The sequence below is a fragment of the Botrytis cinerea genome, chromosome 12, assembly GCF_000143535.2.
Source record: "Botrytis cinerea B05.10 chromosome 12, complete sequence".
NCBI classification, from domain to species: domain Eukaryota; kingdom Fungi; phylum Ascomycota; class Leotiomycetes; order Helotiales; family Sclerotiniaceae; genus Botrytis; species Botrytis cinerea.
In genome coordinates, this window is record NC_037321.1 from 2,009,406 (window position 1) to 2,037,273 (window position 27,868).

The 27,868-nt window shown below is 42.1% G+C and overlaps 8 protein-coding genes across 8 annotated transcripts; 5 read left to right on the forward strand and 3 right to left on the reverse strand.

The window, feature by feature from the left end:
- The first annotated feature begins 781 nt into the window (after window positions 1-781).
- On the forward strand, window positions 782-3,453 carry BCIN_12g05830 (hypothetical protein). Its single transcript, XM_001551203.2, has 3 exons — window positions 782-1,019; window positions 1,083-2,230; window positions 2,817-3,453. The coding sequence occupies exons 1-3, from the start codon at window positions 873-875 to the stop codon at window positions 3,418-3,420; spliced, it is 1,899 nt and encodes a 632-aa protein (XP_001551253.2). The 5' UTR covers window positions 782-872; the 3' UTR covers window positions 3,421-3,453.
- Window positions 3,454-3,844: 391 nt separating this feature from the next.
- Window positions 3,845-6,875, forward strand: BCIN_12g05840 (hypothetical protein). The gene is made up of 6 exons (XM_001551202.2): window positions 3,845-4,133; window positions 4,229-4,864; window positions 4,920-5,241; window positions 5,526-5,629; window positions 5,686-6,115; window positions 6,197-6,875. The coding sequence occupies exons 1-6, from the start codon at window positions 4,009-4,011 to the stop codon at window positions 6,671-6,673; spliced, it is 2,094 nt and encodes a 697-aa protein (XP_001551252.1). The 5' UTR covers window positions 3,845-4,008; the 3' UTR covers window positions 6,674-6,875.
- A 2,339-nt stretch (window positions 6,876-9,214) lies between these two features.
- On the forward strand, window positions 9,215-12,366 carry BCIN_12g05850 (hypothetical protein). Its single transcript, XM_024696537.1, has 3 exons — window positions 9,215-9,488; window positions 9,573-10,444; window positions 11,183-12,366. Exons 2-3 carry the CDS (start codon window positions 9,653-9,655, stop codon window positions 11,342-11,344), a joined length of 954 nt encoding a protein of 317 aa, XP_024552348.1. The 5' UTR covers window positions 9,215-9,488; window positions 9,573-9,652; the 3' UTR covers window positions 11,345-12,366.
- Window positions 12,367-13,616: 1,250 nt separating this feature from the next.
- Window positions 13,617-15,801, reverse strand: BCIN_12g05860 (hypothetical protein). Its single transcript, XM_024696538.1, has 7 exons — window positions 15,456-15,801; window positions 15,157-15,363; window positions 15,094-15,099; window positions 15,000-15,038; window positions 14,269-14,731; window positions 13,880-13,983; window positions 13,617-13,791 (listed from the first exon to the last, which is right to left on the reverse strand). The coding sequence occupies exons 1-7, from the start codon at window positions 15,657-15,659 to the stop codon at window positions 13,738-13,740; spliced, it is 1,077 nt and encodes a 358-aa protein (XP_024552349.1). The 5' UTR covers window positions 15,660-15,801; the 3' UTR covers window positions 13,617-13,737.
- A 522-nt stretch (window positions 15,802-16,323) lies between these two features.
- Window positions 16,324-18,326, forward strand: BCIN_12g05870 (hypothetical protein). Its single transcript, XM_024696539.1, has 3 exons — window positions 16,324-16,986; window positions 17,040-18,087; window positions 18,204-18,326. The coding sequence occupies exons 1-3, from the start codon at window positions 16,525-16,527 to the stop codon at window positions 18,224-18,226; spliced, it is 1,533 nt and encodes a 510-aa protein (XP_024552350.1). The 5' UTR covers window positions 16,324-16,524; the 3' UTR covers window positions 18,227-18,326.
- Window positions 18,327-18,523: 197 nt separating this feature from the next.
- Window positions 18,524-24,716, reverse strand: BCIN_12g05880 (hypothetical protein). The gene is made up of 2 exons (XM_001551197.2): window positions 21,672-24,716; window positions 18,524-21,625 (listed from the first exon to the last, which is right to left on the reverse strand). Exons 1-2 carry the CDS (start codon window positions 23,932-23,934, stop codon window positions 19,143-19,145), a joined length of 4,746 nt encoding a protein of 1,581 aa, XP_001551247.2. The 5' UTR covers window positions 23,935-24,716; the 3' UTR covers window positions 18,524-19,142.
- A 480-nt stretch (window positions 24,717-25,196) lies between these two features.
- BCIN_12g05885 (hypothetical protein) lies at window positions 25,197-25,831 on the reverse strand. The gene has a single exon (XM_024696540.1). It carries the CDS (start codon window positions 25,716-25,718, stop codon window positions 25,446-25,448), a length of 273 nt encoding a protein of 90 aa, XP_024552351.1. The 5' UTR covers window positions 25,719-25,831; the 3' UTR covers window positions 25,197-25,445.
- A 226-nt stretch (window positions 25,832-26,057) lies between these two features.
- On the forward strand, window positions 26,058-27,378 carry BCIN_12g05890 (hypothetical protein). The gene is made up of 2 exons (XM_024696541.1): window positions 26,058-26,514; window positions 26,638-27,378. Exons 1-2 carry the CDS (start codon window positions 26,408-26,410, stop codon window positions 27,020-27,022), a joined length of 492 nt encoding a protein of 163 aa, XP_024552352.1. The 5' UTR covers window positions 26,058-26,407; the 3' UTR covers window positions 27,023-27,378.
- The last annotated feature ends 490 nt before the right edge of the window (window positions 27,379-27,868 follow it).

Here is a 27,868-nt window from a genome sequence, read left to right on the forward strand (position 1 = left end):
ACCAACTTTTGAAAGTGTCCCGCTCATGACGAAACCCAAGGAAAGTTTGAGCACAACACGTGAAAGAAACCCCAAAGATCTTCCTATTGAGCCAAGTGTGGAGGCGATACAAACTAAGGGATACATGAATGACGAACGTTGAGGTGGAGCAAGTCAATACGAATTTCCCGGCTCTTGGACCATCTGTTCTCACACACAAGCCAACAAGTTCGACCCTCAGACGTTCTGGAGATTTCGGTAGATATGTGTCAGGTGAGGTCGCCCGCTACTCTATTCTGATATGCTCGTAACTTCATCACTTCAGCAGTTGAAGCACTGATAATATGCGTTCGATTGTGTGGTCGAGCAGCTCTATGGCTATCTGTTTTTCAGGGGGCCCGGAGGCTTCCCGTGAATCAGTGCCGTTTTGATGAATGCTGTTTCCATATTATGTATAAGCCATTTACCGGTCGTCTGGAACGAAACGATCTGCGTTCCAGTATTTTGGTTTCCAATCACCTGTGCTGCCAGAACATATTTTGAGTTCAGCTAGAGCTTCGAACTTTATAACCGACACGGATATAATTTAGCTCTCGCATCTTGTCCTGTTTCATTCGCTTGAACTTTGGATCTGTCGTTGACGGCTCAAATGTCTAGCAATACGTTCATGTTTAGTGTGTACTTGTCACCAAGATATTCACGTACGTCCTTTAGCCTGTAGGTCTTGCCTGTTTCAAAGGGAACTTTCTTATTTGAAGGATGAATTGCGACAACATTCGAACTGTCCGTTCTCTTTATGTTCGAATTGATTTCTCTTATCAATCTCGATCTATGTGTTATCTTCCTCAATGATCTAAATTCAGTGCTTCAGGACAGCTCAAGGTCCAAAAGATATGGCGCCAACCACTACTATCACAGCTGGTGATGAACCAGTAGCAGCCTTCGCCCCAGGAAAGAGATACATTGCTGCGTGTACTTCTATATTGATTGTTAATCTTGCTTGTGCACTCGATGCCACAACAATAGCAGTTGCTCTCCCAGTCAGTTCTCATTGAATCATTCCAAGGTTTAATTTCCTCTCTAACGCTTGAACTTTAAAACAGACAATATCCGAAGCCCTCAATGGAAATGCAACTGAGGCTTTCTGGGCTGGTACCTCTTTCCTGCTCACTTCTACCATTTGGCAGCCCGTGTTCATAGCACTATCACATGTGTTTGGACGTAGACCGTTACTCTTGCTCTCACTCATTCTTTTTACAATCGGCTCTTGCCTGGGTGGAGCAGCGCGCAGTATGGCTTTGTTATTAGTCGGCCGTTGTCTGCAAGGAAGTGGTGTTGGTGGCATTCTTGCACTCACAGAAGCTTTAATAACGGATACGGTGCCATTACGCCAAAGAGGAAATGCAATGGCTCTTTTAGGCGTGGTATGGGCATTGGGTAGCGTCACTGGACCACTAATTGGTGGCATCTTGGCTGAGAAAAATGATTGGAGATGGATATTCTACCTCAATCTACCCATAATCGCAGTAGGATTTGTAGGATGTGTTTGGTTCTTGAAATTGGAGAGAAAAGAAAGAACAATAGAGGAGAAACTGTCTGAAATCGATTTCATCGGATCGATTATATTTGTTGGGTCACTGACCTCATTTCTTATCCCCTTGACTTGGGGTGGAGTGAGTTATTCATGGACGAGCTGGCATACTTTGGTCCCATTGCTGATAGGAGCTACTGGGCTTATTATTTTCTGCATATATGAAGCGTTGCTGGCAAAGAAACCCATCATACCAACTCGACTTTTCCGCAATCCTTCAACGACAATTGCTTACTTTTGTACTTTCTTACATGGGATGATCCTTTGGTCAATCGTCTATTATGCCCCCTTCTACTTTATGTCTGTCCAAGGCTACACATCAATGATGGCAGGTGTGGCTGCCCTTCCGGAAACCCTCACTATTGTTCCCATGGCCATGATCGTCGGAATCATCGCTGCAAAAACGGGAAAATATCGTTGGAGTCTATGGCTTGGGTGGGCTTTAACCGTCTTTGGCTGTGGTACGCTATATCTTCTTGATGTTGGGACGCCGGTTGTGGCTTGGATCTTCTTGATGCTGGGAAGCGGTATTGGTATGGGGCTTTTGTATCCAGCTATGAGCTTAGCTATTCAAGCTTCGGCTCCACAGAAGGATGCTGCTACTGCAGCAGGGTTGTTCACGTTCTTTAGAGCGTTGGGTCAGACGGTTGGGGTTGCAATGTAAGTTACTGTCTTTTTTCTTCCTGTTATTGTATGTTCCTCGACGGTTTTCAGCTTTTGTTTCTTGAATCATTGTCCAGTGGTTACTTTTCCGTTTCCTTCATTGTTCCTCCATCCCTTCGATAATGCTAGTAGTTTCACGGCTGTCATATTCGCGTCCTTTCGCTCATCAAGTATTGTCATTGGAGTTTATCTTGGAGAGGCTGCTCACGTCGTCATGCAAACATGTGTTGCTTCTTCTCTCTATGTTAGACCTGCAGCTGTCGAAGGTATGCGGCGCAAAAAAATATTTAGACCCGTGGATAGTCCGCGGATAATCCGCCCCGCAGATACCCGCTGCGCAGTCTCGAACTTCAACTTCAATGTTGGCTTTCGTTTCTTATAGCTCGAGGAAGTTCTTCCTTCTATGACAGCTCTTTGCTTCTCTGCATAATAAGCAGTGACTTGAATTGGCTCTTAATTCTCATTCCATTTGTATTCCAAACTCTATTCCGCTTGTAGTTCACGTAGAAGAGCGCCTTCAAAGTCGTTCCCATTAAGATTTTTGATTACCATTCCATATTGAGCTTTTGCTAACAGTAATTAGTGGAGGTGGCATATTACAGAACAGAATGCTTGCTGAACTCAGAGCGTCTCAAGACTTTACCATACTTGCAGCACAATTTGGATACACTCTCGAAAAAGTGGCTGCCAATGTTGTGGCTTTGATCCCATTGATTAATGCTCTACCACCCGAAGACCCGGAAGTTGTGGACTTTAGGCTTGTATCTGCAAGATCCATTAAAAGCATCTGGTTTGCCATGTGTATATTTGCTGGATTTGGATTGATCGCTAGTTGTTTTGTTAAGAGCTATGGTCTTGATCAGGCTCTTGTAACGGATCAAGGATTTGCAATTGGGGTGAAGAAGGTTGATCTCGAGAACACAGAGATAACTAAGAAAGTTGACGAGTTTGAGATTTCGAAATCGTCTGTGAAGGAAGAATTAAAGGAGGTGATTGATTCACCTCACTTATCAGTCAATCAAAGTATTGGCAAGAAGAGTGAATGGAAGAAGTTGAGCTTATTCGGCAACCGGAAAAGTGTTCAGTCGAATGATATAGAAAAGTTGAAGCTTTCGGCTGGTGAGAAGATGGAATACTTGAAGATGCCAGAAAAAGACACTGGTTCTATGTTTGGAAAAGATTATTAGTTGTAAATCTTGTAAATAAGAGAATTTTTACCATTTTTCTTTGAATGAATTTGTTTCTATTGATCCCACGAACTGCTGCCTCCCCAAAATACTTTGTGCGATACTGAATGGTCATGTTTATTGCAATCTTTACATAGACAGGTAGCTAATCAAACAGTCTTCTTTCAACAAATCAGGTAAATCAACATCTTGGTACTATTAGGAATTTCTCTGAGTATCTATTCTTTCTATATATCCGGATATATCCATATCTTCTTCTGCACAGTGAATTAAAACAGTATTTAATGTATATCAGTCGTTCCATCTTCGAGACCTGGAATTATAGAATTATAATTGGCTCGCTAGAGGTTTCCGTTGTTTATCCTCCACGGCTCGTCACAACTTCTGCCGTTGTTTTCATTTTCAAATCACACGGCTTCATCTTGAACAATCCACAAACGTCTTCCTAAAGTACTATTTCTCTTGCCAAGCTCTCTTGCTCTTTTTTTTTCTTTGATTTTACAGGTTCAATACACAATCTGCGGATATTTACTACTACAACCACGCGCAACTTCAGAACTTCCACCAATACCTGGGTAATTCTTCAATATGACGGGCAAAATCAAATCCAAAACCAATACACCTCACGGAAATTCATTCAAACCTGCTCTAGGAAGAAAAGGAAGAGATGGAGAGCGAAGCAAAGTTACTCAAGCTTGTGATCAATGTAGAAAGTAAGCTTTTCCGAGATTCACCCCCCTTTATTCAAACATACATTCACTTGGAGATAATTGGGTAAGTCAGTACGATCTTACTAATTGTCACACAGGGGAAAGTCAAGGTGCTCTGGTAATATGCCATGCAATAACTGCGCTTATGATAAGAAGGATTGTTCATACAATAATGATTACTCCCGTGGTCGGCGAACGAAGATCCTGCCAAACCCGAATTATAAACCTGACCCTCAGCACAAAGTCTTCGTTGGTGGATCTAATCTAGTTAATTTTGGATCTTCAAAAGAAGGAGACGGCGGGCAAATGTCACCGGTACTTGGTCCATTCGGCGAGAATCTAAATTTCAACCAAATGATCTCACAACCTCAACAGTCGGCAAGCAATAGCTCAGTTGCTAATCTAGTTCAAGAAGCAAAACAGAGGTTTGATCAAAATGCACCTGTTTCTGTCCTTGCATACGGTGATCTACCAATGCCTATCAGTCAACCTGGACTGGTTACTCTGCCAAGTCCCGATGATGGTGCTAAACTTGTTCAAATTTATTTTGACAAGTTCTCCCCTAGCATACTCTTTTTCCACCGACCGAGTGTTGAACGATGGGCAGAAGAGTTGTTAGAGGCTGGTGGTGATCTCTTGCAGAAGGATTATCTTAGAAGTAGGAATGCTATCGTTTTCATGATCTTTGCTTCGGCCCAGGCTTACAGTGCAAAGTCGGAGTTTTTGGATACCAGGTCAGTTAGCCATATTTCGCTTTTATTCTTCTGCTAATTCTTTCATCTTCAACAGTATGCTTAACTGTCAATTGGCAGACGAACAATTGAAATCCGAAACTGGTCCGCCACAATTAACTAGCATTCAAGCACGACTTCTCCAATGCTACTATCTCATTGCTAGAGGTAGAATCAACCAATGCTGGAGCACTTTTTCCAACGTCGTCAGCTTAATCTTCACTCTTGGATTACATAGACACTATAGCAAGAGAAATATTGTTGATTTAATCGAGGTGGAATGTCAAAAGCGAGTTTTCTGGGCAGCCTTTTATCTGGATAAATTTCTGAGTTGTGCTTTGGAGAGACCACAACGTCTTAAACTTGATGATATTGATCAGGTAAGCTTTTTATTTCTGTTAAGTTAACATGCAAAGGTCTGCATACTCTATGTTGGCAGGTTTGTTTGGCCATTGCTTTGTCGAGATAATGGCCCCTTTTTCGAGTCAAGAAGAGCTTCTATCCGAATACATGGGGGTCGGATAATCACCCCTAACAACTATGGCAGACGTCAGACTTCAGATGCCAGCTATATTTTGTTTGCACTGCAGGTGTTCAGAGATGGATGGATGTAACTACATAATGAATATACTTGGATCAAAGAACTAATTAACAATCTTAATAGGAGTTGCCAAAGACTCTCAACGACAGACAATTCACACCCAACAACCTTATACCAGCTTTTCCAGATGATCTCTCCACAAACCTTGCATCCAATCTCCAATTCGAGTAAGTAATTCCTTTCTGCTATCGACTCCAACACCACCACTAATCAAGATATCCAGACTCGCAATCATCATATGCAACATTCTCGACGATTTCTACGGATTCCGCATATACAACCCCGAAGAGCGCCACAACGCGGTTCAAACCTACCTTACCAACACCTTTCCCTCCTGGAAGAAGAAAGCAGCCTCGTTAATCCACGCCAATCCTGGAAACTTGAACGAAGTACAAAATCGTCAAAGATCAGAATTATGGTTAACATATCATCATACCAAGATTCTTCTCCTTCGCACCTTCCTTCTCATTCCAGAGTGCGATATGGCCGAAGATGGAATGATCGGATCCCTTGCAGATGCGTGTAGATATGTTTGCGAAATCGTGCAGCCGCGTCCCAAGGGATTTATAACAGAGGATTCGGGAACGATTGCGAAACATGAGTTTCCCATCTATGCGGATTTTGTCAAATCGTTCGCTTTTAGAAGTGCTTGGGTATGCTTCATTATATCTCTTGGCGTCTCTTTTCTATTTGTTTGCGAGACTTGGAAGCTAATCAATTTCCTTACCAATCAGCTCCCTCAGTATATCATCTTCACCGCCGCGACAGTAACCTACATTACAGGCACCCTAAATCCCTCAGAAGTATGCAAACCTGACAACACAATCATGCGCAACGTGCAAATCCTCCATGCACCTCTCAAGAAAATCGCATTTCCGGGTTCATTCATGGGACTATGTGTTTCGGTTTTGGATGAGTTGAAGATTGCAGTTGATCAGGCGATTGAGCACCGTTCGTACGATTTGGATAATGCGGAAAATGAGGATGATGAATTGGTGGAGGAGCGGGAGAATTTGGGCAGGTATCTCTTGATGGCTAGGAAAAAGTTGGAGGAGGGTGGAGATGTGGATATGGGTATGGGTATGGGTATGGGTATGGGATTGCAGAGAAATAATCTGCGTGAGGATAGAGGTGGCTCTGATGTTATGAGTCGTTTTCGCTATTGGGGCTTTGCGAGACTTACTAATCGGATCAGGGAGTGTGGATGGTAGGTTTGGATGGGTTGAAGTGGGAGGGATTGGATTGGATTGGATCTTATTATTGAATTGGGCTTTGTGATTTTAAGACCATGCTTCTTTTCTTTTGTCTTGACCGGCGACCCAGTCCCCGTTTCGGATGTCGTCAACTTTGAGATGGAATGGGGGATAATCAATTATTTTGCGAAATAGAACAACATGATACAAAGCATGATCATATGGATATGGATATGGATGCACCATACATCACACTTTGCGATTCTTGCAAGATTGGTAGATATTCGAAAGATTCATTTATTAAGTAATCAGTTGATTAATTTATCATCCCATGAACTAATAAATGTCTGAAATTTGATTCAAGATGCGATAATTGATGCAGTGTTGGTGAAGATGAATGGTACTTAGTCAATAACGATCACCAATGGGTGTACAGACTGATAGGACACTCCTTAACTTTCGATATTCTTGATTATTTTATTCGTCAATTGTTCGATATCAGAATCTATCTTTTCATTGTTCAATCTTTAATAAATCTTTACAAAAATTCCGGATATATAAAAACCGATTTCTTAATAGATATCTTCAAGTCAACTTTTGTAATGTCCCATCAGTCCGTATACTCATTAGTGGACCTAAGCAGACACAAGCTTTCTACCTTGAGGGTAGGGTTGGGTACAAGAAATACACACTTCGCAGAGTAGGTGTGGATGTATTTTGCAGGGCGGAATGGCACTTTGAACCCTAGATCCATCTATGGTTAAAATTACGATTCACTTCGATAGTTTAGAGCAAGTTTATATATAGGTGCTGAGATATTCTAGTAAGTACGGGTGCGGATAAGTTACCTGGAGCTTTAGGCCACCGTTCAGTAATGTTTAGGTTGGTGGTATGGGACCTTTTAGGGAACAGTAGAGATTGGTCAGGAATGGGAGTAAGTAGATTGATGATTCGGGCAGATGGCACTTTACGGAGAAGGAATCGTTCTTGTCGGGGTGGAAGGGATATAGAATTATTAATGCTATGGATCCAGAATATATATCAATCCACTAAAGTCGCACCTTGTATATTTATCCCTAACAACGGAGAGGGAGAGATGAATGATAGATAGGAGGATACAATTTGGGAGTACGTGATTGTGTAAAATGGAAAAGTAGAGCGGCGGGAAACTAACCACTAGAACGAATTTAATGTTAGATCTGACTCATATCTTGATTTTTTTACACTAGTAGTGCTTTATCAAAATAGCAGGTGCACTTTTACATGATAATCATCTGGAAGTTGTCATTGTTGTCAGTGTACGAAACGAAAATTGGTTGTACCGTTGCTGGGACTGCGCAGAATCATATTCAAACAGATACAAAAGTGGGAATGCTAATATGATTCCTCCGACTCTTAGTATGGGTTTCGATCTCATCCAATACGTACGCTCTGAAGAGTGAAGTAGTAATACTTCCAGCTTTCGATCACAACTTTCACCTACCTAGTATCATTACGATATGATATATCCCAACACTTGACACAAGCAAACAAACATCACCAGGACAAAGTATCGCTACTACTGCTTTCAAACTTCTCATCTGATGACAAGAAAATTGACACATCCCTTTCATTTGTACGTTTTGAAGTAGAAGTGTATTTACGAATCAAGGACTTTAACACTTTCATTCTTCGCTGATATCTGTTGCGTAATCCTAGGTTGGACTGCGGTGAGTTTTGTCTATACGTCGGTCTAAAAGCCAAAATCTCACACATTCCATTAGCGTTATGATTGCCACAGGGAAGGAAAATCGAGCCGATCAGATTGTAGGGCGACGAGACCAAAGGTGGTTGTTTGGAATAAGGGTTGTTCCATCTCACCTAACCCATCTCACCTAACCCAGATCCCTATACCAGCGGGAATTTAGCGTGAGTTCGTCGGTATTGACAATGGACTACTAAATTAAAGTTTCAATTTCGGTAGATCTGGCTGGCATGATCCATGCGACTCCGATAACGAAAAACATTGTAGAGTATGTCAAGGAGAAAAAAGCGACAATTGTATGTATGTGAATTTTTAAATCAAAACGCCATTTCATTCACTTGATATTGATTTTTGAATCGAATTCCCAGAAAGCATTGTCGTTCATGTTCTATCTTGGATCTGCAGCTGTCAACTCCTTTCTCTTCTCCCGTACCTCTCGCGTAATAATTGCTCTTAGACAGAAGTGATCTACGCATTTAGGTGTTTTTGTATCGATACCCTTGACAGAATCAAGTAGAATAGCTGACACTAAAGCAAATCTACAACCATCTTAACGCTTTCCTGGATGTTGTTGATAATAACAATGAGAAGAAAAGTGGAGTTTATCGAGGAGAAAATTCAAGGCAACGAATGATATGGCGTAAGGCTCGTCACTTAGCCTTATTACCATCATCAGAAAAGATACGGAGTGTTATTTCCTCTGAATTGGAACGTGTAAGTACACACGTGACCACATGAAAGCGTAGCTCGACTGACTGAGCCAGATTCTATACCGGTCCCTCTCTTCCTTCCTAATCTGCTTTCTCTTTTTTGTCGGGTTTCCACCACTTTTTCTACACCACCTCAAAACCGGCCCAATCAAAAGATCACAAAAACATCGGCATATCCCCCGGTCAAGTTTTCAATCTTGCTTTACTCTTAGCCTCTGAATACAAACCCATTACCTTTTCCCTCGTCTTCTCTCCTTTCTGAAAGGATCTGAGATTTCAATTCCTTACCCGTCACCTTTTCCTCCCTCTTTTCTCCTTTCTAGAGGAATCTAAAACTTCAATTCTTCTTTGCGCCAATACAAATCTGAGAAAACAAATCGTACGTGCATTGCTAAGTATTGCTGAAAACTCCCAAAATACTCGAGTCCTTTACTTGATTGAATGCTAACTATGGTATTCACAGCAACAGTCCGTTCGTTGAAAGTCTCAAACTCCCCATCAAAGAATAAATCTTCCGACTAAAATCATCAATCTGCCAACAAAATGATTCAACATGGTCATCCAGCTTCGATGGGGCGTTGTCCATTCGTTATTTGTTCTGCGGGTTTGTGTCCTGCTAACCGAAGCAGAGCTTTGAGAAATAATAATAGTGTTGAAGCTGTCCAAGTCAATGGAAACGCTCAGGCTGTTGACTGTGCTCAAGCTGCTGGCCATGCTCCACTCATTGACCTTAATCAATTGCCTGGCCATGCTCAAGGCATTAGCTATACTATAGCTGCTAGCTACATAAGGGGCAGGCCAGACGCATCATACAGTCTCGCGCCATTGAGCGGAAATTTCCCTGCAGTAAGCCCAGGTTCTAGCTATACTCAATCTATCAACAATGCTAGAACCGTTAGCGGTGCTCAAGCTAACTACGATACTCAAACTGCCGAGGTCAATCAAACCTCTCAGGCTACTAATGCTCCTCAAGCTACTGTAGCTGGCTTGAATTTTTTGGCAAGCGACGGTTTCGCCAGCGGTGCCTCTACTCCACGTTCCTTTGCAGGCAGCATCTTCAGTGCTCCACCTTCCCCTGCAGGTAGCAATCTTACTGCCATGAATGACAATATTCGCAGACGCCCAGTCCTCCTACGTAGTCAATTCGCGGCTCAAAATAGATATGATCTTCACCATAGAAACCCATATCATTCTAGTCTTGTCAACCAAAGTGGTCTACGTGGAAACAACGATGAGAATGATGGAAATTATGATGGCCATCATGATAGTAATGAGGAAGAAGAGAACAATCTATTTGCTAATCAGCTCGCCAGATTGTATTTGGATGAAGATATTGTATGTCTAATTTTCAATTGTTCTTGTTCTATTATCACTTTTGCTGTCTGTCACATGTGCAATTTGGCATACTCCCTCTTCTGTTTCGTTTTTAATATCGTTTCCTCGACCTTGAATTTGTGCTTCTGATCCAATTAGAGCATTCACCCCCCTTTCCCATCATTCCCTCTTTCCTCTCTTCCCTTTCCCTAAGTTCCGAGAGAAAGTACAAATTCTTCGTTTCTTTTCTCTTTCCAATTATTCAGTTCGGGAGAGGAGTTTGATTAGTCCATGCTTGATATATAATATCATATTTCAGCAAAAGATCCAATTCAATGCTATCGAGAATTTCAGGATCATAAAAGATATTCAATCCTTGAGAGCTTCTGATTATCATATCCGAAAAAGCAGCACAACAAGAATATATAAACTTGCAACTTAAGATGAGATGTGAAAGAGATTAAGACAGGGGAATTAAGTTCATTTATGTAGAGTTTTGAACAAGCTTTCATGATGACCGCTGATCCTTAATCCACGATCATCAAGGATCGGAGGGTAACTTCAATACTATGATCTAATTAGTGTCAAGTATGTACACTAATTGACCAAGTTATTATCATATGACTCTCCATTATCGTTCTTGGCTACTGCCTGGTTCTTTTACTAGTTTATGCCTGCCATTTGCACCACATATTGATTTTCTTCTTTGCATAAATTATGAGATGAACTAGTCAAAAGCTAACAATGAATGAAAAAAAGAATACTGCCATCGCCGAAGGCAACGATAATGACGTATCTTATTTCACAATGAGACCAGAAGAATCTATGGGTTTTCTTGAAGCATCCCGAAACGACGTAGACGCCGGCATCAACCAGCTCAATCTTGCAATTAATGCATATGATGGTTCCGATACATTGTGATACCAAAATTTACCACCGGTATGGTAGAAATAATCCACACAATGTCTTAGCATATCAGATCTACTTCCCTCTCCTTCATTGACAAAGAAAGAAAAATAAACTTGAAGCTAACATATCAAGATCTTAGTCTTTCGAAGCGTTGTAATTCATTGTTCTTTAAATGGATGGGCTTCGCCTGCGTACGACCTCGATTAGCTTCCTCTCTACCACCGATGACTCCTTTCTACTGTCGACAATTTCTCTCTATCACTACGGATAACAGAAATTCAGACCTTCAATATACAAAGCTTTTTGCACGAAGAGGCTTTGAGTTGATCAACAATGCTTCTTTTGATAGCATTGAGGCTCGCCCCCAGATCATCCGACATTTTTGGCACTAGAAAGGAATAGGAATAAATGGAAGGCTATTTTAGGGCGATACCTCAGTCAAGACGCCTGTCATAATTACCTTTAGGATATTCGAATCCTTGATGACTTCGATGTGTCATCCAGTACAGTTATTTGCGCTATGATTTTTGTGCGATGTAAGTTAGGTCCTCACACCTTCTACCACTTGGATAGTTAGGAGTATGTGATACCCAGCTATACTGCAATTATAGTTTTTGTATTCTTTTATTCTTGTCTACGACTCTTTTTCTTCTTTACTCCAGCTTCAAGCGGTACGATTTAGCCACTCGCTTCTTTTTCCTCTATAGGATATAAGAGCGTGCGATACCTAATGATTTTACTATCACGACTTTTTGATGAGATACGGAAATACTATCATCTAAGCCTAAATACCACATGATTCATGATCATAACTCTCCTTTGATTTATTATTTTGGTACATCAGTTTGGGTGTTATTTAGGGACATTATTTTGGCATATTATTTTGGGGTGTTACTTAAGGACATCATTTGATAGGAGCAGATTATTTGTCATTTTGTTATCGAGTGTTGCGTGCGAAAATTCTGTATTACGAAAAAGATAAAGGCGACCGGTGGGATAGGAAAAGGTTTTGAATATTCCTTTTGGAGAAATCATGTATATTAAACCCCCTGAGTTCTCACTAGATGAGAGTTCCTTTCTATCGGAAGCTACAAAAAAAGTTTAAAAACCCCAAATGGGGAACTATAATAAGACTTCTAAGTGATTTGATGATTTGAAAATCGTAAACTTGTTCCGGTGAAACGAACTAACTAATATCGCAAAATTATATAGCTTTCCTTCGCTCTTCCAAAAATTTCCTGGAAATTCTCGTTCATTACGTCTACGACCGAAGTAATATCTAACGATGTAAAATTCTTACAAAATTCTCATAGTACTATGATAACCCTTAGACTATCTCCTCTTGTCTCATAACTATACTCATAATGACAATGAGGGGAGGTGATTATCTCGCTTGATCTCGAATTAGCTGCACGCAATGACCTCGCTTAGCTCTTTGCAGGGTTTTTTTCCCCCACACTCTACTCCCTTTCTTATTCTGTATTTGAATTTCTCTCTCTTGTTTTGTCTTTTCCTCCTTCTCCTATTATCTCTCTCATTACAAAGAAGACCAGAAACCCATAAAATCACTCTTCCCCACCATCCCATCCCACATTCCCCTCCTCTACAATAATCTTCCCCCCTCCCCCCCTCACTACTACTAACACAAATTCAATCATCCATTATACTTCCTCTCCCTACAATACCTATCTCTCTAACCGCAGAGTCTCATCACCTCCCAAAATCTCTAAATATCTTCATCGCCTCTTCATCCCCGTTTCCTTTCATACATACATACATACATACATACATACATACATACATACAACTAGCCAAAGTGTACTTTAAACCCTTGTATCAACACGTCTCTACATAGCTCCAGCCCAAGACACATATATATCAAAGAAAAGGATATCATATGATTTCTATCAACTAATTAATAGATAGATAAAAAGATATACATATACTACTCATTATAATCCACCATCTCAATCGTATTAGAAAAAAATGAGGAAAAGGAAAGAGGTCATGATGACACACGGGCAGACGTATTGAATGATAATATAAAATACGAAGGGATTGAAAATCATGGTTTATTCTTATTTATTTTCTTACTACTAGAGTATAAGAAGTGTATTTTTATGATTAGAAGATCAGTGACTGACTTTGACATTACACTTATTCATTATGAGATTAATATTTTCTTAAAAGTTTGGAGGATTTTGATTACTGTGAGGAGATGGAGGAACTGTAGGGAATGAAAACAGTAGTCATAATCTCCATACATGCATCAGGAGAGAAGAGAGGGCAAAGAGAAATATATTTAGGAATACTAATTGATTGATCTTATAGTACTTCTAATTTGAATGATATTACTACCCTTTTCCTTTACACCTTATCCTCAAATTTCTTCATTTTTTCCCACCTTATGAGGTAGCCGTGTTAGCTGGAGGACTGGTACACGTTGATATAGATGTCCACTATAATTAAGTCATTGCCATTAGTATGAGTACCAAACATCCTTACATTTACCGAAAGAATGACTATGAAAGTAACAAGAGTACTTACAGGAAGAGAAGAAGTTGAGGTTGGAGTTCCGGAAATGGTTTCAGCTTTAACCAAGACTGGAATAATAGATCCGGTTACTAAGCTGAAGACTTGGTGGTGTAGAACTGTATGTTATAAGTTAGTACTGTGCGACATTTCAAAATGAAATGAACTAAATATTGCATGGAGATGGATATGGCATCAACAGTCTCTTAATGACACCTCTCAAGAGATCAGTTTGGATTGAGTTATTCACCCATCCCAACCGTGGTCCGAACTTTTCCACAATGACCTGTTTTTCCATGGAAAGAACATCGAGCAATATATATATATATATATATACATGCCTTTCCACTCAAGAAAGCAACAACCCAACGCAAAAATCAAGCAAAGAAATAGAAAAATCATACCTCTCAAAATACTAGCAATTTCTCCCGAATGACTTGTAATACTCAACCAAGTATGATCATCACTTCCAAAAACATCGTCCAAAACCTTCTTACTTCTAATGTCCTGATCGATAGAAACCTCACCCTCTAATGCCTTCCAGAATGGATCATTCTCCGCGAATCCTTTCTCAATTTTGTATGAAGGGAATGATTCATGGATGAAAGTGCGGTTACTTCTTCGATCACAAGTATGACCAGAAATACCTTCTCTGAAGAGTTCTTTAATCAACGGCTTGAAAGGACGAGATTTAGGAAGGGGAAGGGTGGAGAATGTAATATTGGATGTTTGGAGACAGCGATAGAGCGGAGAGGTGTAGTAAGATTGGGGGAGGGGAATGTTCTGAAGCTGGATGCGGGAAAGCCAGTAGTTGGATGCTTTTTGAGCTTGAGCAATCCCCTTAGGATCTAAATGAGCATCTGCCCACTGAAAAATGTTAGATTCCTCTTGATAAATTCAGAGGCAGGGTGTCCAATAGTTCCAACTGCAATCCAACAACAAAAATTATCAAATCTCCAAACCAATTAAAACATTCAAATCATTTGAGGTATTGAAATATTGGATTTGACTGGAACATTGGACCATTTTCAGATTTCCAATTGCTTTTGGACATTCAGAACCTTACATTGCTGGACTGCAGTCCGGACTATTGGATAGCCTGTTCAGAGGTAGATGGTGGACTCGTGATACGTACTGTGACAGTGGCATTGCCATCCAATTCGGAATAGTAGCACTACAATCATTAGTTTCATCTCGCAACTAGATTTATTTTGTCCAGAAGTACATACATTCCACTACATTCACCATTAGCAATCATTTCATCAATATGACTTTGGAATATAAAAACTTACAGCAGGAGTTCCATAATAAGTTTCAGCAGCATTATGCCATCCTTCACCATGTCTCCCCATGAACAAAACTTTATAGTTCACATTCTTCTTCGAATTCTTATTTAAAGACGTCACATATTTCTCAAATCTTTCCCATTGACTTGTACCATTAGAAGCACGGGAATCCGTAGGATAAGTTCGATTTATGAGACCAAAATTCCATTGAGTCTATGAATATGACGAGATTAGCCTTGTAAACCTAACATATGTGCAATGATAGAGATCACGATCCAGAGACGGAGAAAGACAGGAATTCATACATAATCGAAAGTCGACGGAACGGTCGTCGCTTCATCTTGTAAAAAGAACCCCGGTACAGCAGTATAGTTTATCCAACTCTTACCATGCGATCCGGAGTTTGATCGAGCATCATAATAAGGAGCTGGAGTAGCATGAGGGAACTGAGCACCCGGGGCCGCCCCCGCGATCGAGAGAAGACTTAACCAAATCGTCAACGAAAACATCACGACAAACGACACAATAATTGATCTTAAAAACCGACACCTGAAATATGCCAATGCCAAGAGTAGGAATTCATCGTCCTTTTATAGACAGATAAAAAGTTAATCTCCCCATGCATCTAGGATACACATTGGAATCCATCCCAAAGATGGTAAAAGTAAATTATCTCTGCAGACACACAAAGTTCGGATGAAGTTGAGGTCCTATGGTTGATGCACGTGGAGGAGAATATCCCACTTGGCTTATGAGGAAAAAGCGGGGTCTATCCATGAATATTGCGGAGATGCTTCCTGTGTGGTGAGTGAAGCCGGAGGGTTGTACAGCTCAACACGTGATGCGTTGAGGAAATGAAAGGAAGAAGAAATCAAGCAATGTCGTATAGATTCCCTCCGAGATCTTCAATGGCCCCCAGAATGTTTGTTTCGCTGTGAGTTGTGCCGTTCGAATTGGCGGGAGAGATCAAAAATCAAACGAGATATCTCTCACGTGATCATCCGAAATGTCCAAGAGCTGGCAGGTTTTAAGTTTAATCCAGCTCGTACAATCGATGGAACGACATGCATGTTATCCAAATGCTAGAACTCAAAACTAGAGCGATAATGAAAAGCATTCAGGAGATTGAAGAATAAACTCGCCTTATCGGGTAAGAATATCCATCTTTCCTCTGATTCGCCGGATAAGATTAACACTTCACTCGAGCATGAGGGGATTTGCAAGCCCGCATATTTCATACATACATCTCAACGACATCCATCCCAGCGACTTATTTGATACAAATAAATCTAGACAAGAAGATCCCTCGATTTTCAGACTCCTCACTCGATCAGTCTACGGTAATCTTCTAGGCACTTCATAACATACCTGCTAATGACGACGAATACGTCCCACGCCGGAGGCATGGCAACCTCGGAATCATTTCTCGATTCCTTGTGGGAAATGATGGAAAAGACCACTGACTACATAAATACAATACACATACCCATACTAGGAGAATGGTCATTCCGATCGATTTTCCAAATTGTGTTGATATGGTATCTTGTAATCCGGCTATCGACTCGAAGTACTCAGCTGGAGGAATATAGGAAACGGCTTGGGAAAGCCGAAGCGCAAATTCAAAGGGATGAGGAATCCCGACAAGAAGTTGCAGAGATGGCTTCAGATCTCAAGGGGATGCTGAAAGAGAAATCGGGATTGCTGGAGAATAGTCAAGAGCTGGCTTCGATTGTGGAAAAGGTGGATGGGATTTCCATGGCCACGGCTACTGCGCAACAAACAAATCCTTCTAAATCGATATCTGCTCCATCCGGCCCAGAAATGACTATTAGTCAAGTGAGTCACACACTCCATTCCAAAAATCACAATTCGACTAACACCACCCACAGCTCTACATCTACCCCATCAAATCTCTCCGAGGATGTTCACTCCCCTCGGCCACTCTAACCAAAGAAGGATTTTCCTACGATCGCAAATTCATGCTGCTCCGCGTGCGCGACCCCAATTCCAAATGGGGTCCGTATCAAAATATGCACGTTCCCGAGTTTCCAGAAATGGCCTTATTCCACACCTCCATCACAGACTCCACTCTGCACGTAACCTACCACGCCCCCCCCTCCTCCTCCTCCTCCTCACCAACTCCTCCCCCTCCCCACCCCACTCTAACCATCGACCTCTCCCCCACCACCCTCTCTCACCTCCCCAAAATCTCAATCACTATGCACAAAAGCCCCATCACAGCCTACGACATGGGAGCCCCCTACAACAACTGGTTCACGCAATATTTCGGGTACCCCGTACTCCTCGCCTACGCAGGCGCCAACCGCCGTCTCGTACTCGGCAACATCCCCGGAAAACCCGCAACCTACACCCCCCCTCTTCCTACTCCAACGCTCCTCCACAAAATCCCGCTCCTCAATTCCCTCCTCCCCACCCCCGCCCCCTCATCCTCATCCTCATCATCATCCTCATCCATAATCTTCAACGACTGCGCCCCCTACCTCATCATCACCCAATCCTCCTGCGACGACGTGACCAGCCGCATCCCCGCCCCAGGCCCCAAAATGGACATTACAAAATTCCGCGCCAACATCATAATCTCCGGTTCTCCGCACCCCTACGATGAAGATTACTGGGGCGGTCTAACCTTCTCCTCCTCCTCCTCCTCCTCCCCCAAAAAAGAAATCCTCCTCACCGCCAACTGCGGACGCTGCGTCTCCCTAAACGTCGACCACGAAAAAGGCATCGCCGCCCCCAAAGACCAAGAAGTCCTCAAACTGCTCATGAAAGATCGCCGCGTAGACCCAGGCATGAAATACAGTCCCATATTCGGGCGCTACGGATTTCTCGGAAATGGCAATGCAGACGAAGGACAAATACTGAGAGTTGGCGACGCAGTGCAAGTTTCGAGACGAAATAAAGAGAGGACGAGATTTTGTGAGATTTTTTATTTTTTTTCCTTCTTTTTCTTCCTCCTTCCTTCCGCTTATAACAATGACCCCCGAAACCCAGAATCTAATAACTCAAGCTAATCACATATCCACAAACATCAGACTGGCCCGGTATCTCCACCTAACACCTAACGATCCTCTCAAAATTTATCATCACACCTAGCTATCTATTCTGGAGATAAGTATTAAATAGAAGAAGATAAACCAGACATTTATTAGTATCCACCATCTACCATCTACCATCTATTCACCATCTAACAACAAGCAAACAAACCAATCAGATAGACTAGACGTGAAGAAGAAAAGTGCAAATTCATTTATTTATGTATCTATTCATCCATACACACACACACACACACACACACAATGCATTCATTCATACACACGTATACAAAAAAAAATGTATTTAAATTTGTTTTATTTCATCTCAACTCATCTCATATCATCTAATCTTATTTCTTCCCTTCCCCTTTCTTTTATTCGTTAACCTCCCCCGCCCCTTCCTGTCCCACCCCCACAATCCAAATCCAAATCCAGATAATTGCTCATCTCATCTCATCTCATTCCTCCAAACATGAAAAACATAAACTTTGGTATCATAACATTATGCATGTATGCGCATCCAAATAATTTCTCCAATCAATCAATCCATCACACAATCCATTACCACAAACAAATCTATCCCTCAACAAAATTCCACAAAATCCTTTCTGTCATCCATCCATACATCCCCCTATTAAATGCAAATTCCCCCAATTTGCCAATAACCAAACCATGCGTCCGTCCATCCCCGTCCCATGCCCCAAATACACGCATGCTATGGGTATATCGAGAAAAAAGAAGGGTCGAACGCCTGCCAGTTCAGCTACAACCAAACCAAAACAAAGCCAAATTCGACAAAAAAACAATATTTGCCGCCGATAGAAAAAGAAAGTCATAACGACATAACGGCATAATTCATTACTTTGTCATCTTCATCTCACCCCTTCTCGCCACTTTTCCCACCACATTCTCAAAATCCACAACTTCACCTCCTCATACCTACTGAGGCGCCACAGCCCCAGCCCCAGCCCCTTCTTGCCCCTTCAACAATGTCCTCAATGTAAGAACCTCTCTCCTCAACCTAGCATTTTCTTTCTTAACTCTAGCAGCTTCCTCACTACTTTCTCTCATTCTCGTCACCAACTCTTCTTTCGCACTCATTGGTCCACCCACACCATTTCCATCTTCACCTCCAGCACCACCCTTCCTACTCGCTCTCAAAGCCTTAACAATCTTCCCCAATTCCGCATTAAACTTCTCATAAAGCAATTCATTTTCCGCACTACTCTCCTTATAAAGTTGATCCAATCCTTTAACCTTAAACTCACTCGCCTGTAGACTAACTTCCAACTCCTTCTTAACCGCATCATTTCTTTCATTCAAATCTTTCACAATATTTGGAATCTTTGTCTCCAACAACAAAACTGCTTCAGAAAGTCTAGCAATATCGGAAGTTCTAGGAATGGCAGAAACAGCATTTAATTTCGCCATTTCTTCACCAATCTTAGACAACTCATTTTGAAGAGAAGCTTCTGCTTCATTTATTGCTTTGGCTTCATTTTGTAAACGTTCGCGAAGTTTCTGTGGACTTTGAAGACGAAGACGTTGAGGAGATTTGATGGTTCCATTCAAGTTGTTTGCGTATGATGTTATTGGACGAGAAGGATCGCGAGGAGTTCCACGAAGAGTAGGGATATTTGATGAGAGAGATACTGTTTTATTATGACCGGCTCGCCATTGTTCTTTGATGGGTGATGCGAATGGTGTAGAATCCAGGGAAGACATAATATTTTGTGCTCGTTCGGTTAAATTTCCCATGCTGCGATCAATCCGATCAGGAGAAGTGATGATGGGTAGGTTTTCTTTGAGAGCAGGTGAACTTCGGTACATTAAAGATCGATCTCTATCCATAATTGATCCATTTGCTGGGACTTTCGTAATCTTTAATGGAGATGCTGGAACCTTTACAGGTGATGGAGTTCTTGGTGGAGAATTTGCTATTTTGTTTGGTGGTGTAGTCGTAGCAGGTTGTTGTTCAGGAGATGGAGTCATTGGTCCAATTGTTGCTTGAGCCATCAAACTCTTAAGATCAGACAAAGAGCTTCGACGTTTCTTCTTTGATGATCTGGTAGTACCATTATCGTTCGAATCTTCAGGTGGTGGTGATGCGCCGATAGTACTAAGCCTTGATTTTGGTGCAATTGAATCAGAACTACCAGGTCGTTCATCAAATGCACCCATAACTGTAGGTCTATCACGAGATGCTGGTCGAGTTTTACGATCTGGTGATTCGATTGAATGAGCTCTCCCTAAAGATGGTTTTGATGCATATTGATCTCCAGTAGCAACACTACGAGTAGTTTTACTCAATGTTCTCCAAACTGAAGGACGATGATCAGTATCTGATTTGGTACTAGCTTGACGAAAGACGGTATCGGCAAATCTTCTTCGTAATGATGTATTTGATGTAATAGATCCAGTGGCTGAATGTATTGATCGACTTGCCACAGAACCATAATTACTACCACCTCCAAGACCAATACCAGGTCCAGGTCCAAGATCATCAAATAATTTATCGGAATCTTCGACAACACGATCCAGTAAGTTAATGTAGTTGTGAGGTTCACCATCAACGACCAGTAACTCAGCAAAAGCAACAGTAAGAGAACCACGATCACCATCATTACCACACCCGTCCAAGAGATCGGCCAATAATTTGATGATGGCAATAAATGCTCTCCTATTTTGTGGTGCCATTTCTCCAAATATCAACCTGACGTATTCATTGAAATCTCCAGGGAATAGTTTGATGGATCTTTCTTGTAAAGCATCAAGAGAATCAAGTGACATGACAGAACCCATTTGTTCTTTCCACGCCAATCGTAAGAACTTCTCAAATGCCACAAAAATGACATCAAAAGAAGTTTCAGAAGCTGCTCGAGTATCGAAAGGATTTTCGATAAAAGTATTGTATAGAGCATTGACGGCCAATTCGTCAGCAGCTCCTCTGTTTCGTAAGTTCTTCCCAACAACATTTCCTTTTCTTGATTGAAGAGCTGCAATATATCCAGTGAAAGTTTCCTCCAGTCGAACAAGTGGATTAATCGGTCTACCCTCTTCAAAAGGAGCTCGAACACTACCTTTACCATCCGAGAAATCTTGTATTGAATGTAAAGATCTATTACTGGCCGTTCGAACGATTTGTGGCGATTCCAATGACGGAATCTTACCTATTATCATAGGTCGCGAGATTTTACCAGGAGATGCAAGTCCATTGAGACTCGTAGTTGAGGGTGAACCTCCGAAACCACTATTGAGTAAACTAGAAAGAATTTTGACAGGAGAATGTGGTCGATAGGATTTGGATCTATCACCCTCACACAAAACGTCGATAGATTTTAGAATTTTCGAGTAGAAAGAGATAAAAGGTGCAGATAAGGCTGGATTACTGATTTGATGTTGAAGTCGAAGTAAATCGGTTACTAAGATCATTAGTCGTATCCTCAAAAATAACATATAATCACTTACCTCTCTTTGCAAATGTAATCATCAAGTACTCAGGAAGTACTTCATCCACGTACACCCTATCATTAAGTCCATCTACCTCAAGTCTATATTTCTCTCCTCCTGCTAATGTTGTGACATTGGCTACAATATCAACACCATAATGACCCACAGGAGCACCCTTTGTACCTTTCTCGTGATCAACAACTAAACGGACAGGGGCCGGTTCTCTCCGACCTTGAACCAAATCATCAACACCTTCAGCAAAAATAGCACTATATAGATGAACTCCAGCCGGCCTAATCGATCGTAAACTCCATCTATCGGTTTCGCGTTCAGCCTCTGAAAATCTTCCTTCAAGTCTAGCTTTGATCAACTCCTCGCCCAACCTAGATGCCTTTGCCTCGTAAGCTCCTTGTAAAACAAAGTTTCGGACTGTCGCAGCTTGATTACGATCCCGTCCCATATTTGCATCCTTCAACTCATGCAAGGAAGTCAACCAAATGCATCGATTATCTTCAGATGACGTAACCCTAGTATCTCCAAGAACATGCCAGCCGGTGAAAGAAAGGTCATAGAGATGTTTTTGTCCGCCAGCAGCTGCGGTAACTGATGCCATCATAGTCTGAGCAGAAGGTTTATCAATCTCCGCCATGACACCTCGAGCTGTTTGTAAACAGTCTTTATTCTTCTTCAACAAAACAATACAATCGGCGAAGAGTAAAAGTATACCTTCCTTGGTAATCCCTGCACTACTACCTGTCGTGACTTCGGCATGATATGGAGGTGGTAACTCAATCGTATCAACCGCTGTGATTAGACGTCCTTGAGGATGCAACGTAGAAGGCCAAGCGTCCACCAAATATCTTAGTCGGTTCACCACTTGCGACTTGTCAGCTGCTGGTGGATCAAGTGAACATATCGAAGTGATGATATCTCTAGCCTTCAACATAGGTTGTAAAGCTGGATGTAGAACTGGGAGCGAATTGACAATATTATCAATAAAGAGACTGTATCTTGGTAATCTCTGAACTGGCTCAATTACAGCCGATCTCAAACGCTGTTCCCCGGTAGCTTGTACTCGACTTGAGAAGCTACTTGGTTGCTTCATGAAGCTCGAAATGATTTGTGGAAATTCCTGGCTAGCATGGATATATTGTTGGTAACTCTCGGAAAATTGTGGGAACCATTCAAGTAAGACTTTGGCAAAGGCCAGTGCACCCGTAGGGTCCTTCAAACGACCCGAGCCACCATATCGAGATGAGGTGGAGCTGACTATTGGTGTTTCCAGATCTTGCATGGCTTCTTCCTCGGTTTCATCCATCACTTTTCGTATCGCTGATAAGAAGGTGGAATTAATTTGTAGGATTCGATCCAAACATCGTGGGAAGAGCTTTTGTAGATCATCTTCCGACGGACTGAAACTTCCAAACGCTCGACTTTTGGCTTTGGCTCGAAAATCATCCGCAATGTGATTGACCAATTCATGCATCTTTATAACGTAACGTTCTTCCGTATCGACCAATTCTCCCATCTCTCGTCGCAAAGCCATCTTTTGATCCTTCTGAAATGATTTACTTCGATTCAATGATGTCGGTTTCGAAGGGGCTCGACGTAGTTTCGTAGTGGGTAGGAATGCCACTTCTCCAAAGACCTTGACCAATGATGCATATGATCCATATTGCCTCAAAGTTAAATCTGGATATTCTTCCTCGTCCAAATCCCCCTCCAACTCTTGAAAAGGTGAAATCGAACCCGGCGGCAGAACCAAATCCACATCCACGTAATTAATATTTTGTATTCGTAAAGCCGCTTCAATATCTCTCGTCACATCTGGCGTATTTTCCACCCTCACCATCGAACTTGCCAAATCTGCCGCATGTTGTTCGCCGAATAATTTTGGTGCCGACCCTGGCCTCTGTTTCCTTGATGTATTCGCAACTTGTAATATCAATCCACTCTTCACCACCTCTGGCAACTCTTTGAAATATTTGAATAGGCCGAATGCCAGACCGCGACATAGCTCGTCTCCTTGTTTATCGCGCGGGAGATAGTTGACCGATTCGTATAGCGGTGAGTTTGGTGAAATGGTTATGCGCTGGTAAGATTGAAAACCTGCAGCGGTGAAGATGTGAAGTTGGATTCGAGAACTATTGAGGGTCGAATTGGTGGTGGTAGAAGGACCATGATATATGAGGACGGGTAGGTTGGAGAGGTGAGGGTCGTGTGTGTAGAAGAGATTGAGGTGATCGAGGGACAAAGCCAGCTCATCTGTAACTCGAACCATGGTGTGAGCTACTCAAATGTGAGAGGTTGTAGCGATGTTGAATTAGGAATGGGATTTGAGGGTATGAAATGGAACGGTATGGGATGGTATGGTTCCGAAGTTCGTGGGTCTCTTTAATGTGTGGCCTCCTTCATGGCGAATGGAATGAAATAAGTACCCTTTTTTTTCTTCTTTTCCCTTTCTCAAGATTATTTGGGATGAGGTTGAAGAACACACGATCAAAAGAACAGATGATTGCTTTACCCTTGTTTGGTTGATTGAAAAGATTGTGATGATGTTTTTTGACCAATCTCAATCAAAAAGAAGGTAAAGTATCTGGTGGTGGGTATTGATTTGTGGTATGGAATTCGCTGAACCCGACTGGTGGATTGATTGTATTTGATATTGTACAAACAGACAAGGAGACAAGCAGATGGACAGACGGACAGCAGACAGAGAGAGAGAGAGAGAGAGAGAGAGAGAGAGAGAGAGAGAGAGAGAGAGACAGAGAGACAGAGAGACAGACAGATGGACAGATAGAGAAAAGGATTGTATCATAAAATTTGGGGAGGGCAGGGCAGGGCAGGTAAGGTACGGTGCGGTGCGGTACGGGGAGTGGAGTGAGGTGAAGTGAAGTGGAGGGGATTGTGGTGATATCAAATTATTGCGGCAGAGATGAACTGGATGGATGGATGGATGGATGCGTGAGTTGAGTGAGCGAGTGGATAACGTGAGAAAATAAATAATTGAGAAGGCCGGCGTAATCATAAAGTAAAATGCACAATTCGAAATATGGTAAATGCAGTTAAATGTGGTAAATGTGGTAAATAGTTGTAGTAAATATCGTAAATATCGTAATAGATGAGGTAAGGTATAAGTTACACTTTGGTTGATTAACCTTTCAGATTCACAAATAAGGTATTTTTATTAATCTCTTGATGTGGCTCATATCGTCATTCTCTCTATCTACATACATTGTCATTTTATTTATATCACCATTTTCGATTTCTTCCCTTTCTTCCTTTCCCTCTCTTGCTGCACTTCCCTCGTACCCCTTCCCTCCCCTTCCCTCCTTCCCTCCCCTCCCTCATCAAATTCTGGACTCTGCGTAGATCGTCTCTTGTTGACAGGAAAAAGGAAAAAAACACGTTTTTTTACATGAGAAGAGGTGTATGTGTGTGGGAGGTATGTATGTACAACACTTCACACATCTCTCAAGTGATTGTGGATCTACTTTTTAGCATTCACAATGACAAGTTTGTTTACATGATGGCTGGTCTTATTGACGACATGGGAGATTTGATATTGCACCGCTGAACACATTGCATACATTACATCCATCGTTCTTCCTTGATCTTTTTGATTGTGAGGTCTGCACTCACTCTCCCTCTCTCTTCTTCTCTTCTTGTAGAGTACCTAGGTATCGTATAGCATCCCAATCCCTCTGCCCACTCATCCGTCCATCAATGCCATGTAACCGCGTCCAGCCCCTCGATTTATTCTCCACGCGATGATTGGCTTCGTACTCCTTTTCAATCAAACACGAAAAACTTCCCACAGCCCACTTGCTTACCCCGCCGTCCAGCTGAGCTTGTTTTGCGCGTGTGCTTGTGTGCTTGCTTGTGTGCTTGTCCTGCTTGCTTACGACTGACTGGCTTCATGGACATTGTCGAAAAAAACGCAAAAATAAAAAAAATTCTCTCGCCCCAAAAATCAAAGAGGTTGGTGATCGACTTAAGGCTGAGTTGTCTTTGATTAAACACAATTTGATTGGGATCAACCTCTTGTCCCTTCTCTGACGCCATACACTAAAATCAAAACTAAGAAATGGAAAGGGAAATGGAAGAAAAAATTATTCGAGAAGAATCTGATTCGAGAGGCGGTTCCTACGATGGATGCTCGAGGTTGAGCGAGGGTCAGAGGAGAGTTTGCAATGAAGATCTTTGTCCTAGGTATGAATGAGGGGCAGTGGATGTAGACCGATGGATGGATCGATAAATAGATAAATAGATAAATAGATATATATATATATTGATATATTGACGTATTGACGTTCATATACATATACATATACATATACATACAGGCAGATGTATAGTTAGGTAGATAATAAACAATAGACAATAGATAATAGATAGATAGATGCACACACATTTAACATCATTTTACTATCATCCACCTACTCACAATCACAACCACAACATCAATTCGGAACATCTCACCTCCCGAGAAGATACTACTGCCTCACCATTTCCAATCCCGAACATTCTTCATTCTGTGTCAGGGTAAACCTTTCAATCAATACAATCCCAATCCCCAATCCACCCGACCAATTCTACACTCCCACCTCATTCTCCAACCACCAACCACCAACCACCAACCACCAACCACCAACCACCAACCACCAACCACCAACCACCAACCACCAACACAATCCCCAATCCACCAAAAACAACTCTTGCTCCAACCCACCACCCACCTCCCACCTCCCAAAATGTCAACCGAAATCCCCTTCACCGCAAACCACACCCAGCAACCCTTCAAGCTCCTCGAATTACCCCCCGAACTCCTCACACTTCTAGAATCCGACGTTCCTCCCACGTAAGTAAGCTTACATTTCCGAACCATCATCCATCCATCCGCCCCGCTCATTCCAGCCCCCTCCTTCCTCCTCAAACACACTAGCAACACAACAACACACCAACTAACCCCCCTCCCACACAGCCTGCTCCTAACCTCCTCTCCCCAACCCCCCCACCACGCGCACCTCCTCGTCTCCCCCTCCCCCTCCACCACCACCTCCCCCTCGCCCAAAAAAACCTACCTCCTCCGCCAAAAAAACACCTCCAATCCGCTTATGCTCCTCTCGCCCTCCACCACTTCCCCGTCTTCCTCTTCCTCGCCCCAACCCAGCATCACGAGAATCGGAAGTATATCCGACACGATCGAATTAATCATCAAAGAAGAAGAAATCATCGATGGAGAAGGAAAGAAAAAGGAACCGGAAGTGGTGAAAAAGATCAATACTGGGAAAGTAAATAAATGGCATGAGAAATTCGCTAAGAGTAGGGGGAATGGGAGTGGGAATGGGACTAATATGAAAGGTTGAGATCTAGGGAGGAATTGGGTTGTATTGTATTACGTCTGGCTGGTTGGCGGGTTGGAGATCTGAGTAAATACTTGGAATCTTCATCTGGCAGGTAAAGAAAAGGAACTATAGAATCATATTCATTCGTTCGTTCGTTCGTTCGTTTGTTCGTTCATTCATTCATTCATCCATCCATACAGATCACGGGGACGAATGAAATGATATGAAATAAAATACTTCTCCCAACATACATCCTAACATATACATTACAGAACATCATTCACATCGATATAGAAGCTAACTGCTTTTGGTCTACAAAGTATCTAACATTTGTACGAAAGCATAAAATCGGAATTAGAGAGTGAAATGGAATTGGAAAAATCGATTTATTTTATCATCTCATCTCATCTCATCTCATCTCATCTCATCTCAGTCATAGTCCTCACCCCCTCCCCCAGAATTTAGCAGCCGCTGCATCAGGCAAGGTGTGTGCACGTGCCCTAGCCGCTTTCAACATTCCACATCTAGAAAACATCGCTCCCTTTTTCTCAACCCTCTCTCTCTCTCTCGTTCGCGTCGACGCCATCAATTCCTCGATTGATCCCCTCAGTATGCCTCATCATAGCTGAAGAGCCTGGATGGTACAGCTGGTTTTAAGCAAAACCTCTCGATCCTCCTTGATTCGCTACTTTGGAATTAATATTGATGCTTGTGGTTAGTGCCATGGCGATGATTCTTCTAGATGTCATCGCATTGCTCGAGATACGAGCGTGAGCCCGGCTCGCTACCTTCGCTTTCTTGATAAGCTATCAAAATCCTCACGCCACACCGGAGACTTGCCCTTGTCATCAATTATCTATATGCGAT

Coding starts and splice junctions, on each gene's coding strand:
- BCIN_12g05830 (XM_001551203.2), top strand. CDS start 873: ATGGCGCCAACCACTACTATCACAGCTGGTGATGAACCAGTAGCAGCC. Junction 1,020..1,082: donor CAATAGCAGTTGCTCTCCCA/GTCAGTTCTCAT, acceptor ACTTTAAAACAG/ACAATATCCGAAGCCCTCAA. Junction 2,231..2,816: donor CAGACGGTTGGGGTTGCAAT/GTAAGTTACTGT, acceptor AACAGTAATTAG/TGGAGGTGGCATATTACAGA.
- BCIN_12g05840 (XM_001551202.2), top strand. CDS start 4,009: ATGACGGGCAAAATCAAATCCAAAACCAATACACCTCACGGAAATTCA. Junction 4,134..4,228: donor GCTTGTGATCAATGTAGAAA/GTAAGCTTTTCC, acceptor ATTGTCACACAG/GGGAAAGTCAAGGTGCTCTG. Junction 6,116..6,196: donor TCGCTTTTAGAAGTGCTTGG/GTATGCTTCATT, acceptor CTTACCAATCAG/CTCCCTCAGTATATCATCTT.
- BCIN_12g05850 (XM_024696537.1), top strand. CDS start 9,653: ATGATTCAACATGGTCATCCAGCTTCGATGGGGCGTTGTCCATTCGTT. Junction 10,445..11,182: donor TGTATTTGGATGAAGATATT/GTATGTCTAATT, acceptor AATGAAAAAAAG/AATACTGCCATCGCCGAAGG.
- BCIN_12g05860 (XM_024696538.1), bottom strand. CDS start 15,659: ATGTTTTCGTTGACGATTTGGTTAAGTCTTCTCTCGATCGCGGGGGCG. Junction 14,732..14,999: donor ATGGCAATGCCACTGTCACA/GTACGTATCACG, acceptor AACATTTTTCAG/TGGGCAGATGCTCATTTAGA. Junction 13,984..14,268: donor AATTGCTAGTATTTTGAGAG/GTATGATTTTTC, acceptor TATAACATACAG/TTCTACACCACCAAGTCTTC.
- BCIN_12g05870 (XM_024696539.1), top strand. CDS start 16,525: ATGACGACGAATACGTCCCACGCCGGAGGCATGGCAACCTCGGAATCA. Junction 16,987..17,039: donor CAGAAATGACTATTAGTCAA/GTGAGTCACACA, acceptor CACCACCCACAG/CTCTACATCTACCCCATCAA. Junction 18,088..18,203: donor TAAAGAGAGGACGAGATTTT/GTGAGATTTTTT, acceptor CACAAACATCAG/ACTGGCCCGGTATCTCCACC.
- BCIN_12g05880 (XM_001551197.2), bottom strand. CDS start 23,934: ATGGTTCGAGTTACAGATGAGCTGGCTTTGTCCCTCGATCACCTCAAT. Junction 21,626..21,671: donor GATTACATTTGCAAAGAGAG/GTAAGTGATTAT, acceptor TAATGATCTTAG/TAACCGATTTACTTCGACTT.
- BCIN_12g05885 (XM_024696540.1), bottom strand. CDS start 25,718: ATGGCGTCAGAGAAGGGACAAGAGGTTGATCCCAATCAAATTGTGTTT.
- BCIN_12g05890 (XM_024696541.1), top strand. CDS start 26,408: ATGTCAACCGAAATCCCCTTCACCGCAAACCACACCCAGCAACCCTTC. Junction 26,515..26,637: donor GAATCCGACGTTCCTCCCAC/GTAAGTAAGCTT, acceptor CCTCCCACACAG/CCTGCTCCTAACCTCCTCTC.